Consider the following 16,459-nt stretch of genomic DNA (forward strand, 5'->3'; position numbering starts at 1 on the left):
CACTGGAGGACAGTGGGGAGCCATGGTGACAGATGACTGTGAGCCACAGCATGGAAAATCACCATGCACCACCCCATCCCAAATACTGGATCCAGGAGGTGACATGAACAAACGAAACCTTATACTATAGAGTCATTAGAAAAAAAAAGACCAAACCTACAAAGTAATGTCAACAGATTTACCTCAAAGTTGCAGAGAACATACTGGAATGCACTATAATTCTTTATGACTGAAGACTCAAGGCCAAGCTCAGCTGTGCCCACTAGGGAGAAAATTAACTGCAAAATCCTGTTGTTTAATAGCTGTGTCTTCATCTTCAATAGATAGGCCAGCAACTGAAAATTAACCAACCCAAAACCCAACAAAAAAAAACAACTTAAGTACCTGCTGAGTATAAATTTGTATTTATAATCTAACATATTACACTGTTTTTTAATTCAAGACAAATGTACATAAACATCATGAAGAAAGTGAAGATTTCAGTTCAGGCATGAAATTTCACGTAGCAAATGAAAGGGTAAGTTTTTGAAGGAGTTTGACAGCTCTCTAGCGTTGAACAGGAGCAAAATACATGCCATATTTTTCTAAATGGAATTTACAAAAAGCAACATGCAACTATAATTGTAAATAACCACAGTAGGTTTTCTACACTATTCTTCATGGGTACGTTCTTAGTTGCTTGCAAATGGTGTTAGTTCGAAACATATATGAACATCGACCTGTTCAAATGAGACATCTGTGTGAAACCTTGCCAGTTTCTCAACTGAGTCTATCTTTGATTATTCAATGAATTCCTGATGCAGTGAGAAAAGAAATGTTCAGAAAGCCACTACCTTTTTATAGTTTAAGAGGAGCAGAATTCATTTGAAAATAAATAAAGACATTTTTGTTAATCGACTGTTCAAAAAAAAAAAAAGTTCAGACAACCAAACAAAGAGCATCCATTACAATATGATGATCAGTCACATGGAAAGAACACTATATACTATAATGTTGAAAGGAACAGCTTGTACACAATCTACAGACAGGCACTCACCTACAAGAAAGGGTTGGACAAGCAGTATCTAAGTATTATAAATATATTCATATGAATCAGGATCAATTTATGAACAGTTCACAAACTGGGAAAATGGAAAGCTTGTAATAAATTATTTATGAAGCCATACTGTTAAGAGTTGCATTTGGAACTGTCTCCGTTAAAGAGTCTTCTCTGTTCCACAAGACTACTTAGTCTACATAGCATAAAGTAATGATACTGAACTGAAACTTCACACGTGAGTCTTAACTCATGCAATATTATGTATATACTGCTTAGATACACCGAAGCTCTTCAGTTTGCACAGCTTTCCAGTTTGAAAGATAAATTTCGGAAAGACCTAATCAATAAAATCCAGATAGCACTTATTTGTATCAGAACAATTCCTAACACACAATGAAGACTGAACAATAGGAATTCATTGTCAGCCCTACACTGGGCAGTCTTGTAAAGAGGAATCTTAGGCTGGACGAACCAAGAGGAGAGAACAGATCTACCTGAGAAGTGGTCTTTTGTGGGAGGGTCTGATAAAAGGTTAAAGGTGCACAGCTCTCAAATCTGTGGCTTATTTAGTTTATTAAATTATGTCTGACCAGGAGACACCTGTCCCCACCTTCCCATCAGCAGATAAACTGTTATAGAGGCTACCAGAGACTGTAAGCACAGGATTCAGAGCCCTATCCTATATCCCCCTCTCAAAGATCTTCTAACTTACTTTACTTAACTTACTAACCTAATTTATGGTTAAGTTCCAACCGTAAGTGCCAAGAGCCAGGATATGTTTGGTTTATTACCATCAATAGGTTTTGAGATAAGTTCTCCAAGAGAAAGACTATAACCAGAATGAACGAACAAAAGAGTATCTACCTGGTAACCATGCATGTGCCTCATCAATTTTTCACTCATTGGGCTACTGTTCAGGATGGAGCTCAGGACTTTGACAGCTGCATACATGGTGTGGTCATCACAGGCCATAGCAATGACACCCAGAAGAATGGCAGGGCCTCCAATAAAGTTCAGGCTAGTAGCTGCTGGAGAGGACTGGAACACTCTTACTCCTAGGAAATCACAGTGTTAATCTACCAGGAAGTTACATGGACTAAATTTGTTATTGGACAGAGAAAGGCCAAACTCTTAAGAAATATGAAACATTAAAGAATAGTGCACTTACCATATTGGCCCACAGCAATTGACCCAATAGTCCGCAAGGAACCTGAGAGGTGTCCAGCAATATTCTTAGCTAGGAATATTAGAGTTGAACTGTCCCGAGAGTTAATCCCAATCTAAAACAGATAAAAGACATCTTAAAAGACACCCCTCGTACTTCTAGGAACAAGAAAAGTTACAAGCACACAGTCTAATACTTTATTTTATTACTTTTAGACTATGAAACATTTTATTTTTCCTTCAAAGTTGATTGTTAGGACTAGCATTCACCCACCTAATATTTCCTACAATCCCATTACTTTGACATGTCAGTAGGCCTAGAATTGGCAGGAGTGCTTGTATAGCATGTGAAAGATCATTTCAAGACTTTGTGAAATCACAGACTGGAACGAATTATCATTAATCCTGAAAACTGTGGCTTCTGTTGCTGTTTTAAGAAAGGCTTTTAACATTGTGCTCCCAGTATCCAGTCTATTCCTCTCCACAGATGTGTAGAATGGAGTTGAAGAATGGGAAGAGAAGCTTGGGTGGGGGAGGGATCACTGAAGGTGCACAACTAAGACAAAGTCACAGAAGTTGCTCTAGAAACAAGAAAAAATGTGCTTAAGACAACTGAGGGAAATTTGTGACCTCTTTGGCAATCAGTTGGCCATCCACTTCATTGTAGAAGCTCTTTATATCTTGGACTGTAGTAAGAGATGAGCACATGGCATTGATCCCAAAAGAAATCTTCTCTTCTGCCACCAGAGAAGTCGGATTATGATTGCTGTACTGGTCCTCACCTAAAACAAAGAGACTGTAAGCCTCTGGAGGCACTTTGCATCCTCAGCACGTGAGACAGAAGAAGGAGATGAAAAATAACTGAAGTTAACCAAGGTTTAGATAGTAATTTGATTTTGATTTAACTATAACAAGAAAAAAAACTTCACCCTTTGCAACACAATCCATGGCATCTTGCCAGCATAAGCACCAATATGAGATATGCTTTACTTGTCTCCTCTGGTCACTGCTTTGTATAGATCCTGCAACCTCTCTCAGTATCTCAGAAAGCTTAGTAGAGTCCAGAATAAACCTTCTCTGTCCACACAATATAAACAAACTTTCTGGACAAAGAAAACATTACTGAGGCCTTCCATTTTACTGTGAGCTTTCTCAGGAGTAGCAGGAGCAACGATTCATGTAGAAAAAAAAGGACAGAAGCAAAAGTCAGAGCTGCCAACTCAGAACACATGGGAACTTCTGAAAATTACCAGGTTCAGCGGCTTAACGGTTATATGAAATTCCCAAATACTTTTCCTTCAATAATTTTCTGTTTCTGCTTGCACTTGGAAAAACTATGTGTACCTTAAAACAAAGTTTGTATTTTTGACAATTTTATAGACTGGGAAAGCAGTTGATTCATGAAACTGTTTAATAATGCTTGTGACACAGCCCTATAGGCAAAAAGAATTAGCTTATTTCCTTCATGAAGATTAACTAGAAATAAATGTGCAAAAACTGTGTCACCTATTTCCCTTCCAGTAGATCATAGATTATGGCTAAGCCTTTGCACAGCTGCTGCTGCTTGGTGAGATACTGGTGAAATGGGACACAACACCGCTGAATCAATTCAAACTGCTGTTCGCAACAAGGTCTTAAATCCATTTCAAGGAATGAACCATAATATCTGGGTGTTCAGGCTGACTTTTTTTTTTTTTAATGTAAAATTTTCTATTAGAAAAGCTTCTTTGGGTGTTTTGATAGATCAGGGAAATATTAGGTACCATATTCCCCCTCTGCTCCTGTATCCTGCACGCCCCAAAAAGAAGAGTTGGGGTGGAGAGAGAGGTAAAATTTCACAGTTATGAGATTACATCTTGCATAGCACCCTGTGATGTCCCTGCATCAGGGCACTGCTGGAATCAGACATCCACAGTCCATGACTAGTACTGAAGTTCAGCTAGGAAGGCCACCATGCAGAGAACAAACATCCCAGACATCATAGACACAACACTTCAAAAATTTAAACTTTCTGACTTCAGTTGGTGGTAATATTATTTTAGGGCTTTATTCTGATATCATTTCTCTTTCAACAACTTCTTCCCAAGCTTGACTTGGAGATTTTATTTGGTTTTTTTTGTCTATGTAGACAGCACTCTCTTTGCTTGAGGCTGGAGCATCAGCAGGTGAGATTATTTTGCTGTTTTCAAACAGGAGATGACCATCCCATTTCGTCCCAAGCTCTAGTACAGAGGTGACTGCACTACTTGTTGAACAAGTCCAGAGAAGGGCCACAAGGATGATCAGGGGACTGGAGCACCTCCCATATGAAGACGGGCTGAGGAAGTTGGGGCTGTTCAGCCTGGAGAAGAGAAGGCTGTGTGGAGACCTCATAGCAGCCTTCCAGTATCTGAAGGGGGCCTATGAGGATGCTGGGGAGGGACTCTTCATTAGAGACTTAGGACAAGGGGTAATGGGTTAAAACTTAAACAGGGGAAGTTTAGATTGGATATAAGGAGGAAATTCTTTCCTGTAAGGGTGGTGAGGCACTGGAATGGGCTGCCCAGGGAGGTTGTGAATGCTCCATCCCTGGCAGTGCTCAAGACCAGGTTGGACGAGGCCTTGGGTGACATGGTTTAGTGTGAGGTGTCCCTGCCCATGGCAGGGGGTTTGGAACTAGGTAATCTTAAGGTCCTTTCCAACCCTAATTATTCTATGATTCTATGAAATGTTTTGTCTGCCTGTTTAATAATTAAAGCTCACAGCATACTTTAGTTAAAAAGCCTCTTCATTAAATGGAACATAATTTATTCCCCTACCCTTCTTTCCTCTGCACTCTCTCCTACTCTGCAGACATCTGCAATTACAGGCAATGCTTCTTTTTCTGATGCGTTTTTTCTGTAGCACCATAAATGCAGAACATCTCAGTTAAAGTTGCTGTTCTGACATTTGTCCAACAGAAATTGCAGTCTTACATCTCCTGAAGGACATTATCCCTCTTTATTCTCCATCTCTCTCTGCTGCTTGATTTCTGCTTTCTTCTTCTTCCCCATTTACAGTATGTTACAAGATCCTTATGATATCTTACTACAGTCTTATACACCACTCAATAACACAGAGTCCCAGGGTTTTAGAGCAAGTTTTAGGCACAGCTGGAATACTAATGGCAGATTATAAGAATAAAAAGAGCACTGCCTGACAAACAAATACTGGTGGATGAGAATTACCACATACCTTGAAGCTGTACAGCTTGGAAATTGCTACAGTATTGTGGGCCAAGCTTATTAATCACCTCCATGGTTTCCACAGAGATGGCTTCTTCAAACAAGTATGTAGGGCCAAGGCGCCAGGTCAAGGAGGACTTCTGTTTCCAAATTCGGGGGGTAGCTATGTACCCATAGACATCAATAAAGGAAGAGGGTTCCATGGAAATACAGCTACCTGGTAAGGGCTGGAGATACTGCATCTGCAACAGAGGAAGAATTCACTTAGGGGACTCAATACATTTGGGGTACCTTAAGGTCTTTTTCCTGGAAGCTACTGCCTGCCGCCTCTTTCCTCAGTGAAGTCTCAGACAGCTGTGCAACACAATTATCAACTACTGTTTAGAAACTGGACTTTCAGAAGTATCACAAATGTAAGTATTTTGGAACATTCAAGCCTACTTTTTGTTCAAAAAGCCTAGTCAAAATCATTTCAGATGTTGGCAAAGAAAACCATATCTTGATCCCAGGCCTATTTTTCCTGTTTTAAACTTCATAACGCAGACAGCCAAGTTACAGATTGCACCCTGCACTGGGCTTCCAGGGAATGAACAGTTTTTGAAGAGTGTAGAATGTTCCAGTGCATCAATTAGCTTCAGTGAAAGCAACACAGTTTAGGAATTTGGACCATTGACTTTTTTTATCAAAATAAGGCTTCAGCCTCCTAAATTGAATCTATAATTTTATTTAAATATGGACAGCTCTAATAGGAAGTAGTTTTAATATTTTGGTATAGAGAAACTATACTGTACTTCAGAGCTTAGCCCTGCCTTTAATAATTTGCTGTTAGGATGACAGACTTAGCATTTACTGATCTCTGACTGCTGAAATGGAGAAGACAGGGCTGGTCAATATTAGGAGGCAGGACTTGATACTTAATTGAACAAATATTAGGCTTGAAGCAATGCAGTAAACTACCCAAATATAGCTTTCAAAATTGTTAACAGCCTTTGCACAATTCTAATTTCTTACATAATCTTTTCTTTACCGTACACATCAAGATGAAAGCTTGCATCATATCTGAGACCCCAGCACTGGGACAATCTTTTATTTACTAAGACTTGTTTTATTTATTATGAGCTGTTTCATTGTATGTTAAACACATTTGCTGTGAATTCTTTAATCAATTGCAATGTTTAGGCCTAGTTTTATTGATGACTTTCACAGTCTCATTTGAAGGAAGGCAAATTAAATTAAATTTTCATTCTTGAAAAGGATATAGGTCCCAAAAGGTGTTTAGATGACAGACCATTTTTCTCAAGTATGGGAAAGAGAATATTCGGAATTAAACAGGTTGCTTTTACAAGGGAAGTATAAAACACACAAGTGGGCTTTGCATGTACTGAGATTGATTTGAAATATGGGAAAAAGGAAGAAGGTTACAAGTTTTAATTAATGAAAGGATTCTATTCAAAAACAAAACAGAAAACCATACTACACTAACCAGAGCTACAATACACAACATTCAAAATCCAAACATTAGATCTCAGAAATAATATCAGGTTAACTTCAAAATGAGGAGCATGATAATAATTATAATATAAACCAGGGTTTTTCTCAGTTATCCTGTAGATTATTAACCCTTCAGGTGCATTCAGATTGTTTTCTTATGATATCTCATACAACCTGAGAACTTCACCAATTTGAGAATTGATTTCTGTGCAATCAGATCACAAGAAATGGCACACTAGGGGAAATATTAGCTTCACCAACATTTGCAATGAACTCATGAGTTGATATCATTGAAATTTACAAATTTCTCCTACCTGGAACATTTATTTAATTTCTATTATCTTGAAAAAAATATGATTATTTTAATTCAAGAGCTTTCTCACAAAACTTCTAACTGGGAAGAACATCTATATTCCTGAATACTTAGAATGCCAGTGGGAAAAAAGCCACTGATTCATCAACTGATTGTTCAATGGGTGTAACAGGAAGAGGATAGCTTGAAACATTCTCACGTAAGATAACTGAGGAAATTTTATCCATCTTGGGATTCTTGCGAAGACCTGGCCAGCCACAGAAGCTTAATCCTCTGCAACCTTCTGCTTTTAAGACCTTTCTTAAAAAATTGTGGGTCCCTACATAACTCATCACCTCTGCAGGTTTTAGCCTAAATCCTAAGTACCTTTGGTTCAGGATTCACTGATCACACCTTAATGTGATGTACTTTCTGTAGTTGACACCTTGTGAAAATCTTGGGTTTAAGCTGAGATATCCTCAAAATTGCTAGTCAATTCAGAAAACTTTGGCCTAAGGGTACAACTGGATTTCATGAACATAACCCTGAGCTATCAGCAAACTAGGTAACCCCCATTTTTAGATGAGTGTCTGCCCTGGGTTCAGCAGTAGCAGTCATTTTTCTCCTTCTTGGTAGCTGGTGCAGTGCTGTGCTTTGACTTTCGGCTCGGGAACAGAGCTGATAACAAGGATGTTTTGGTTTGGCCAAGGACTTTGTGAGCCTCGTGCTCTGCCAGGGAGGAGGGGAAGCTGGGAGGGAGCAGAGACAGGACACCTGACCCAAGCTAGCCAAAGACGTATTCCATACCACAGCACGTCATGCCCAGGAGGTAACTGGGAGTTACCCGGAAGGACACGGGCTTCTGGGTCGGATTCGTTTCTCAGCAGGTGGTATTGTATTCTCTTCCCTTATTATTTTCCCTTATCATTGTTGTAGTTGGTAGTAGCGGTGGTGCTTTGTGTTGTACATTGGTTGCTGGACTGTTCTTGTCTCAACCCATAGGAGTTGCACTCTTTCCATCCTCCTCCCCGTTCCTCCGGGAGCGGGGAAGGGGAGAGTCCCAGGGGAGGGGGGCCCTCGATTGCTCTCAGCCCGGCACCACTCTCTGGGAGTGAGTGAACAAGCTGTCTGGCTAGGGTTTAAACCACAACAGTGTCACTACTCAAAATTACTCTGGTTATCTACATGCTGTGGGGGATGGGGCAAACTAGTTCAAAGAGCAAGTATAAACTGATAACATACTTCTGAAAAGCAGCACAAATACATCCCGGTTAGGAAGCACAGAGTGGCACATGTCATATGTAAATCACCATGATGTGAGTCTCAGATTAATACTGAAACATCATGGAGTGTGCACAGGAGGATGAGAATGAAGAACAATAAAAGGCAAATATCAGGCACAAGATCTGTGCAGACATCTTTTACCTTTGCAGAGCCAAGCATTTGACCATTTATATAAGCTGACACAATGCAGTTCTTCTTTGCTTCCTTAGCAACTGTCACTGTGAGATGATGCCACTGGCCAGTGACTAGCAGCTTGCCACAGCCAAACTGCACTTGTCCTGGAAATGGGTCGGAATTTAGGACCTCATCCTCAGGTTCCATTATATCTGTAACAGCAAAATCAAGGAGCAGTCAACAGAAAGTTTCTCTCACCCTCCCGTGCCTCTGGAACACAACTATCACATGCGACAAAAAGAGCACAAGTCTCTCTCTGTGTATAGAGTCAGTTGGTGTTATTCCTTTCAACATCTTTAAAACATTCTCTGAAGGTCCATTATCAGGACCTGAGACTTGCACAACTTGCAAGATCTCTCCAGCATACCGTGTGCTATCCTATCCTCTCAAAAAACACCTGCTGGCTACCTCAATGCTGCAAACATAGAATGGACTAAGACAAAGACAACAAATTCTCTAGGAGGAGAACCCCTCTGGATATTCACTGACCTAGCTGACACAGAGAAAATTTCCTAGTGAATTCATGAGAAGATAAAAATCTGTACATTAATTTGTAACTTTTATGAAAGAGGCAAGCTGGGGTTTTTAACATCATCCAAGGGAATCAGAGCACTTGCACAATGTCAGCTGTGCATGAAAAATCCCAGCTACTATTCCCGCTCTATTTCCAACCTCCTCTGCAATGTTCAATCACATTCATATTTGAAATACCTACTGTAGTCATTAAGTAGAAAGGGATAAATGTCAACATGGAAAAAAGTATAATCGCCTGACATTAAAAGTGATCAAAGGAAATGAGCTGTTTGCTTAGGAAGCTAGATCACACCCAAACTCCTCAGTCCTCGTCTCCAAACCTGCCTATTACCACACAGAACAGGCAGCTGGTTCAAGCCCAGCCCCCACAACTGCATACAACCTTATAACTGACATCCAAAAGTTTTCCTTAAAATACTGTAAGTTTTATCATATATTGCAGGCCACAAAGTAATTCTCAATGCTTATAGCAAACTTAAAACTGAAATATGACCAAGAATTACAATCACAAAAGGCTGCCAGAATACAAGTGAAGAGGTAAAAAGTCTCACTGATGTCCTGGGTACTTGAAGAAGAGGAAATTTGTTAATGAAAAAGTCCAGATAACCAGGGGACACAGCACTGCAGCTTGGCTGAGAAGAGCCTTACCAAGTGGCTGGAATTCTACTTCTTCTGTGGAAATGACCAAAGAAAGGTCTTGTGGGAAGAAGCTTACTGAAAAGCAAACAAATTCTTGCTCCGTTCTTGACTTGTGCCTCACAACTGTGAGGAAACGGAGTGGGTGGCTGCTGTGCACCAAACCAAACTTGCTAACCAGAAACCAGCAGGAGAGTGTCAGGCCACTTGAGGGAGGGAACATTCTGGTGCCTGTAGACAGGAAACAAAAATGCTGTAAGGGAGTTGGTTTTCCTGTGCAGACACATTAACAAACTGCTTTCTGTTTCATTTGTAGCCCAAACCATGTAAGAACCTACATTAGAATACGAGGTTTAATTTCTGTTCCATTCTATTATATTTCACTGCCTATCTTCAATATCATAGAGACTGCTCATATGAGCATGTGTACATGTTTAAATGACCTAAAATTGACTGATGAGAAATGACTACTAGCTCATCATTTGGGAAGCACTAAGCCAGAAACAAGTTTTATCAAAATTTACAAAAAATCAGGAAGCAACAGCTACAGCCATTTCGCAGTTCACCAATAGATGATTTTGGTCTATAGGAAAATCACATTTCATGTTAAGTGACAGTTTCTATTCCTTCCATCGGAGATTACTCTAAATCTGGTGGCTCTTACTTGTTAAGAACGCTTTCTTGGCAGCCTGCTTTAAGTTTGTATTGCTAATGTTAAAGCTAATGTATCATACTATCAAGCCGCATCAGATACTACATTCTGGTTAGCATTGCAAATTATGCAGCTCAGATCTGGAGTGGAACACAGAGGCATAAATGTATTGACATACACAATTTATTTGCTGCCATTTCTCACAACTGTTGAGTGGTTTCAGGAAGCTGTAGGTGAGTCAAAGTGCTTACCAATGCCAATTCCTCCAGAGACAGATTTCTCTGCACTGGGTCCCATGATAGTGGCCAAGGTAGGGAGGTATAAACACCTACGAAAGCAAGCAAGCACCCATTTCATCAGGAATGCAAAATCCTCCATGAAGGTTACCAGTGACTTAATAGTGAAGAATCATGGCAGCAAGGCAGAACCTAAGCTATCAGCAATAAGACAATAACAAAATGGGTTGGCAACACTGCTGCAAGGAAGGCAGCGATAGGGCACAAGGACTGACTAAGATGGAGAGAGAAGTGATTAGTTTCCGTGTCCAGAGTAAGAGCTCGGGGACTGCAGAGCAGCGAAACAGAAAAGCAGCAGCAGCAATACCCGTATCCTTCAATGGACATGTCAAACTCCACAAATGATGGAGCCAAAGCAGTGTTACGGAGCTGGAAGTTTCTAGGTGACGTCATGGAGATGAGACTCATTGCAGTCTGGAGTGCCAGTGCAGATCCCCTAGACACCCAGGGAGAGCTGCTGACAGGCACAACTGTTTGAGGATCAGTTTTATTGTCCACCATGTCCTCTTCTGAACCTAGAAGATCAACATAGTGCTTAACCAGATCAGTGTCTGCAATACTCTTTTCAGTCACAAGCTTTGCCCATATTCAATTCATGACTGCTAAGAATAGTACTGCATGTTCTTCAAATAACACATCCTCAGCAGCCTGCAGAAATCCTCAGCAATATTGCACTGATGGAATTTCAAACTGGGAGGCTGGTAGGAGAATGAGCTTACAGAACTGATAGCCATATTTTCTCCCCACACATCTGCAGGCAGCTCCAAACTTCACCTCTGGTAAAAAATAGTTCCTGACACATTGTTCCATTTTATTTCTACATAGACCATTCAATTCTGCCATAACAAAATAGTTAACACTAACATGTAGAAGGGGATCTGAAGAATAACTGCAAAGAACATAAGACTCAAATTTATACCATGCTGTATCAGGTGTCTCATAGGCATGAGAGTAGTTTAAGCACCAAATACTACTGCTGTAGCCTTTCACCTACAGAATATATTGGAACAGAGAAAGGACTTGGATGGAAAAAGGCCTGTATAAGCAAGACAGGCTACTAGGATATCCCTAGGGATTACAAAAAGCAGTGCTCCTTATTCACATCTTTATTCAATTTCTAGCTATAATCCACACGGAAAACATGCTACAAACCCAGAAGACATTCCACTTGGTTTGTGGAATGTGATAAGTATTTTTATAGATTACTTCCATGGCTGATCCAGCAAAGACTGAGCCTATATTATCATCTGTATTGAGCACACGTGCTGTAATTTGATCTCTGCTGATATTTAGATCAACTCAGTGTTGATCAAGTAGCACCCGACCTGGGCAACACTCAGTCTAAGACACCTTTACTGTGACTGTCTTGAAGCAACTTACTCCAACAGCAGTTTCCTGTCATTACAGAGACATCTAAAATCGAGTCACTGTACCAGCAACAGGCTGTTCATTGTGTGCTTACCTTCATTCCAAGCTGTGCTAGCTGAATCACTACCCTGACATGAAAGGACCTCAGTCTTTTTTGTGCTGGGCCTGAAAGGTAGTGGCGGTGAGCCTCCCAACCAAAGAAATTGCCTAACATGAAAAAAAGAAACAAAGTATTAAAAAAAAAGAAACAAAAGAAACAAATCAAGTTATCAAGGTTTATTTTCCCCAGCAATAAGTCTGAATACTACTAATTTGTGTGTGCGTGGTTTTTTTCCTAAAGAAATTCTGTCCATTTTTGAGTAAAAGAAATCCAGCCTTCCACTGCATATTCAATTTCATCTGCACTTTGATCTCTATTAAGTACTCTTATGCCTAGCATTTGTTAGCATTGAAGAAGAAAGTACATTGTCAAAGTCAAAACAACAGAGGTTGAGAAACAAGACTACACATCTGTCATTGACATGGATCCGAGCTAAGAGAAAGTCACTTTAGCTCTTCAAGAAACAGCTTCTCCGTACGAATAACGAGGGGGAATAACCTTAGTTGTTTTGTAATTACTTAAGCAGTTACCATTCATAAATAGCTTTACAACCCCTGCAGAGATGAAGCAGCAGAACACTACAGACTCATACTATCTTCAGCAAGTCATTTAAGCATATATCCTGTGATCAACATGTAAGCAGCATAAACTCAGACTTGAAACAAAAGGCTGAATCCTGCTGAATTACAGCACTACACAAAGTATCTAATTATTACATAAACTTTGCAAAAAATTTGCAGCACTAAAGCAAATTGCTTCCATTAGGTACAATCTGATACCTTAACACATTTGGCTCAATAGCCTGTGATGCAAGCTTCTCAAACACTCTAGTGAGGGGCAGATGCAGGGGATGGCTCTCACTGCGGAATGCATCTTCACAGCAGGTTATGATGGTGCTCAGCAAGCCAGCTCCACACATAACCTGGCGATTCTTCTCTGACTTCACCAGGGACTGAATATGATCAACCACAGCACATTGGATTTCCTGTGAAAGCTGAAATGGACATAGAACTGAAGTCAGTGGAATGGAGCTAAAATCACATTGTGACTGATTTTTTATCTTTGGGTGTAAAAATCTGGCCCCCCAAAAAGAAGCTTCTAAGGTCAGAAGCTCAAGTGCAACTGCATGGCTGCTCTTTAAAGCTCTGACATGAACAGTGTGTATATATCCAAGTAGCTGCTCAGCCACCTACAGTTAAGTTTTCCTGCCACAGCCCCATGCTAGTGAAGGAAGAGAGCAATCAGCTGTTATTCAAAATGGACCACCATCGAGGTCAGATTACTAGGCAATAAGCTCCAAGACCAAAGCAGTAACTCAGAATATACTTAACATTAAGCATATGGAGTGTAGCATTGACATGACCTACTTTTTGTTCTAAAAGCACTGTTCTTAAAGCTGTATTTGGCAATTGCATGAAATACTTATTAAATACACCTTTCTACATGTTTTGCTGAATTGAAGCTTTACTTCATTATTGCTTCTTAATGGTCTTCAAGAAGTACCTCAGTTCTAATAAATTATTTTTAGAGGAATTAGGAATGGCTCCTACAGTATGGACCTAACTAGACTTGACACAAAAGTAACAGTGCATCATATATTTAAACACAAATCTTACAAAGATGAAGTCTTCCCTACCCCCAAGAGTTATTTGGCTTTTTCATATGCTCTTCTAGGAAATATCTATGGAAACTTTCAAAGAAAAGGACAGCAATGGTGGCAGACACACAGATTAGGACATTGGTATTCGATTTCATAACACAAAGAGAAGCTACTTCACTGGACTCAGAATAAGCTAGTTTATTAAGTGTCAAGAGGAATTCAGCTCTTTTGCACCCAGACCAAACAAAACCAGTACAGGACAACTTCAAAGCCAACAAGCAATTTGTTTTCAAACCCCTTAGCAATCAAAAGCCCCAACCGCAATGCTTAGACAGTGCAACGTACATACTGCTTTTGTAAACATAACTATTTTTGGTATCTGAAGGGCAAGTCCTTTGGACAACATTTTCTTTTCTCTGACTGTTCATTCCCAGTGACAGAAGTTTCACAGTGCATCTCATTACATGCAGAAACCATGCACCAGACTAAACTACACTAATCTTCAGAAAGGCACTTACTGCTACCGTATATCAAAGCCTCACTTATATCTTTTTTGATCTTCCAATTACTATTTTAGTCGTTTTTTTGACTGGATGCATGAAAGTATCTAAATGTATAAAACCATGAGAAAACAGAGAAGGACACAGGTGTTGACTAAGTGTAACTACTGTTTAAATCCAAGATAAATCCAATAAAAGCATAACGGTATACAAAAAAAAAAATTGATTGTTTTCATTAGCTTAGCAGCTTTGTCAATACCAGTATCGTCTTGTTTTGAATAAAATGTGCTGTTTTCATGGATCTTGGTTCCAGTAAAATGAGATTTTAGTGGAAATATTAATGGCAGCCAGGAACTAGGCTGTGTGTTTCTGTATGCATGGATTGATTTTTCCTAACACATATTACTTGCACCATGAATCAGAATATTGAAGGTGCAGTTAGAATGTAGTTGAGCTCACAGCTTTACTTCAGATTAAAGTCTAAAATGCAATATATCACCTAGCAATTTGCCCCATCTGCTTAAGGAGTTCCCAGATTCTTCCTCCTTAGGGCCCATAGCTTCAAAACTTGATAGCTGAATTTAATTCACTGTCACCCATCTTCAAGATGATCATGCTCTGCTCAATACAAGCATGAATTTTGAGCCTTTGGCAGTATGTGTTCACTTCAAAAGGATGCAATTTCCTTAAGTTTAACAATTATACAGCAATAATTCTTTGTGCAATTGCAAAAAGCAAACTTACTTTTCAATTTCAGAGCACCTAAAATCACAGAATGGTTTGGGTTGGAAGGGACCTCAAAGATCGTCTAGTTCCACCCCCCTGCCATGAGCAGGGACACCTTCCACTGTATGAGGTAGATCAAAGCCCTCTCCAACCTGGCCTTTAACATTGCCAGGGATGTGGGTCACACTTGAAAAGCTAGGAGCCCTTCAGAGAAAATTAGGATTAACTTCCTATCATACCACAGCGATTTAGTTTTACTAATGAAGCAATTCAGGCATTGAAAAGAAAGCTTTCAAAGGGTTCCAAGCAACCCAGGATTTTAAATTGTGTTTTCAAAAGAAAAGGTAGAAATTCATAACCTTAAAACCCATCGTCTGTAGAGAGGTTGAGTCACTTCTGAAAGTCATCTGTTCAATTTTTTTTTCTTAGAATGTTATAAAAGAAATTCATAATTTTATCACAGCTCAAATTCTTGATGCACAGTTCTCGACTGCAAGTACATTTCCATTCTATCACAATATTTTGCTGATTAACTCTCACCCACTGACCTTAAGAAACAAAACTTGCTTTGCTGACAGTATGTATAACTGAGTTTTACAAAGTTACAGAATAATTTGTGTTCATGCACTCCTTACAAGCAGACAGGGGAAAAAGCACTATGAACTGCATGAACTGCTTCTACTTTTTAAAAAAACCCATGGACCTACACAGGGCCTTGTTAAATGCCCCATATAAATTATACGATCTCCATCAGGCTTTTCACATTTCCCCTTGAGGTACAGACTGTGTGTAAGAGAAGCTGCAGAGCTTTCCTCATATAAATATCAGGGCTCCTATTGCCTAGTAATAACAAGACTTCCCCATCTGAAGCCAGGCAACAAAATCTCTTTGCAATGTTAAGAATCCTTTTGTTAATTCTAGTGGTCTGACAGATCTCTTGCTCATCAAATTACCTTTAGTTGCAGTATTTTTTTTCCCCACAGTATTAGCTGAATGCAGTGTCTCCTCATTTTTCTAAGCTACTATACAGTGCTATAATGTGATGTTCATCAGACACCTGAAAGGAAGGCAGAGCTATGCCTGTGTGCCACCTTATAACTGGTACAAGACACAGTAGAAAATTATCTCTGGTATAGTTAGCCAGGGTTTCTTGGCAGAGCTCCTATGTCTTCAATCCAGGGTACAGTACCAAGATTTTAATTCAACCTTAGAGACACTGGCTGCCTTTTAAGGATAAAGCGAATAGCAAGAGAAACAGGACAAATAAAAGGACAGGCTGTGGGGTTGGAAGCGCAGGAGGAAAACTGCTTGGTCTGAATAAACAGTGAAAGCTTCAGAAGTTGATTGATCAATGAACAAAAAAACTTCTTATTAAAAGCCCAAAATAACCTTGGAAAAGA

At 39.7% G+C, this 16,459-nt stretch overlaps 1 protein-coding gene across 2 annotated transcripts in view; it reads right to left on the minus strand.

Annotated features, from left to right (window-relative positions):
* WDFY4 (WDFY family member 4) overlaps nucleotides 1-16,459 on the minus strand; it is a 142,928-nt gene that overhangs the window by 87,604 nt on the left and 38,865 nt on the right. For both annotated transcript variants that reach the window (XM_061459247.1, XM_061459246.1), the window contains exons 14-24: nucleotides 13,013-13,227; nucleotides 12,228-12,340; nucleotides 11,073-11,280; nucleotides 10,721-10,797; nucleotides 9,830-10,048; nucleotides 8,615-8,799; nucleotides 5,417-5,648; nucleotides 2,834-2,985; nucleotides 2,208-2,319; nucleotides 1,904-2,094; nucleotides 183-335 (exon numbers count right to left, since the gene is read on the minus strand). In XM_061459247.1, the coding sequence (XP_061315231.1) occupies nucleotides 183-335; nucleotides 1,904-2,094; nucleotides 2,208-2,319; nucleotides 2,834-2,985; nucleotides 5,417-5,648; nucleotides 8,615-8,799; nucleotides 9,830-10,048; nucleotides 10,721-10,797; nucleotides 11,073-11,280; nucleotides 12,228-12,340; nucleotides 13,013-13,227 (1,857 nt within the window). The remainder of the gene's footprint in view (nucleotides 1-182; nucleotides 336-1,903; nucleotides 2,095-2,207; nucleotides 2,320-2,833; nucleotides 2,986-5,416; nucleotides 5,649-8,614; nucleotides 8,800-9,829; nucleotides 10,049-10,720; nucleotides 10,798-11,072; nucleotides 11,281-12,227; nucleotides 12,341-13,012; nucleotides 13,228-16,459) is intronic.

Source organism: Pezoporus flaviventris, unplaced genomic scaffold (assembly GCF_033815535.1).
Source record: "Pezoporus flaviventris isolate CSIRO_AGI_PZ_B2104156 unplaced genomic scaffold, CSIRO_AGI_Pfla_v1 ptg000029l, whole genome shotgun sequence".
Classification (NCBI taxonomy): Eukaryota; Metazoa; Chordata; class Aves; order Psittaciformes; family Psittacidae; genus Pezoporus; species Pezoporus flaviventris.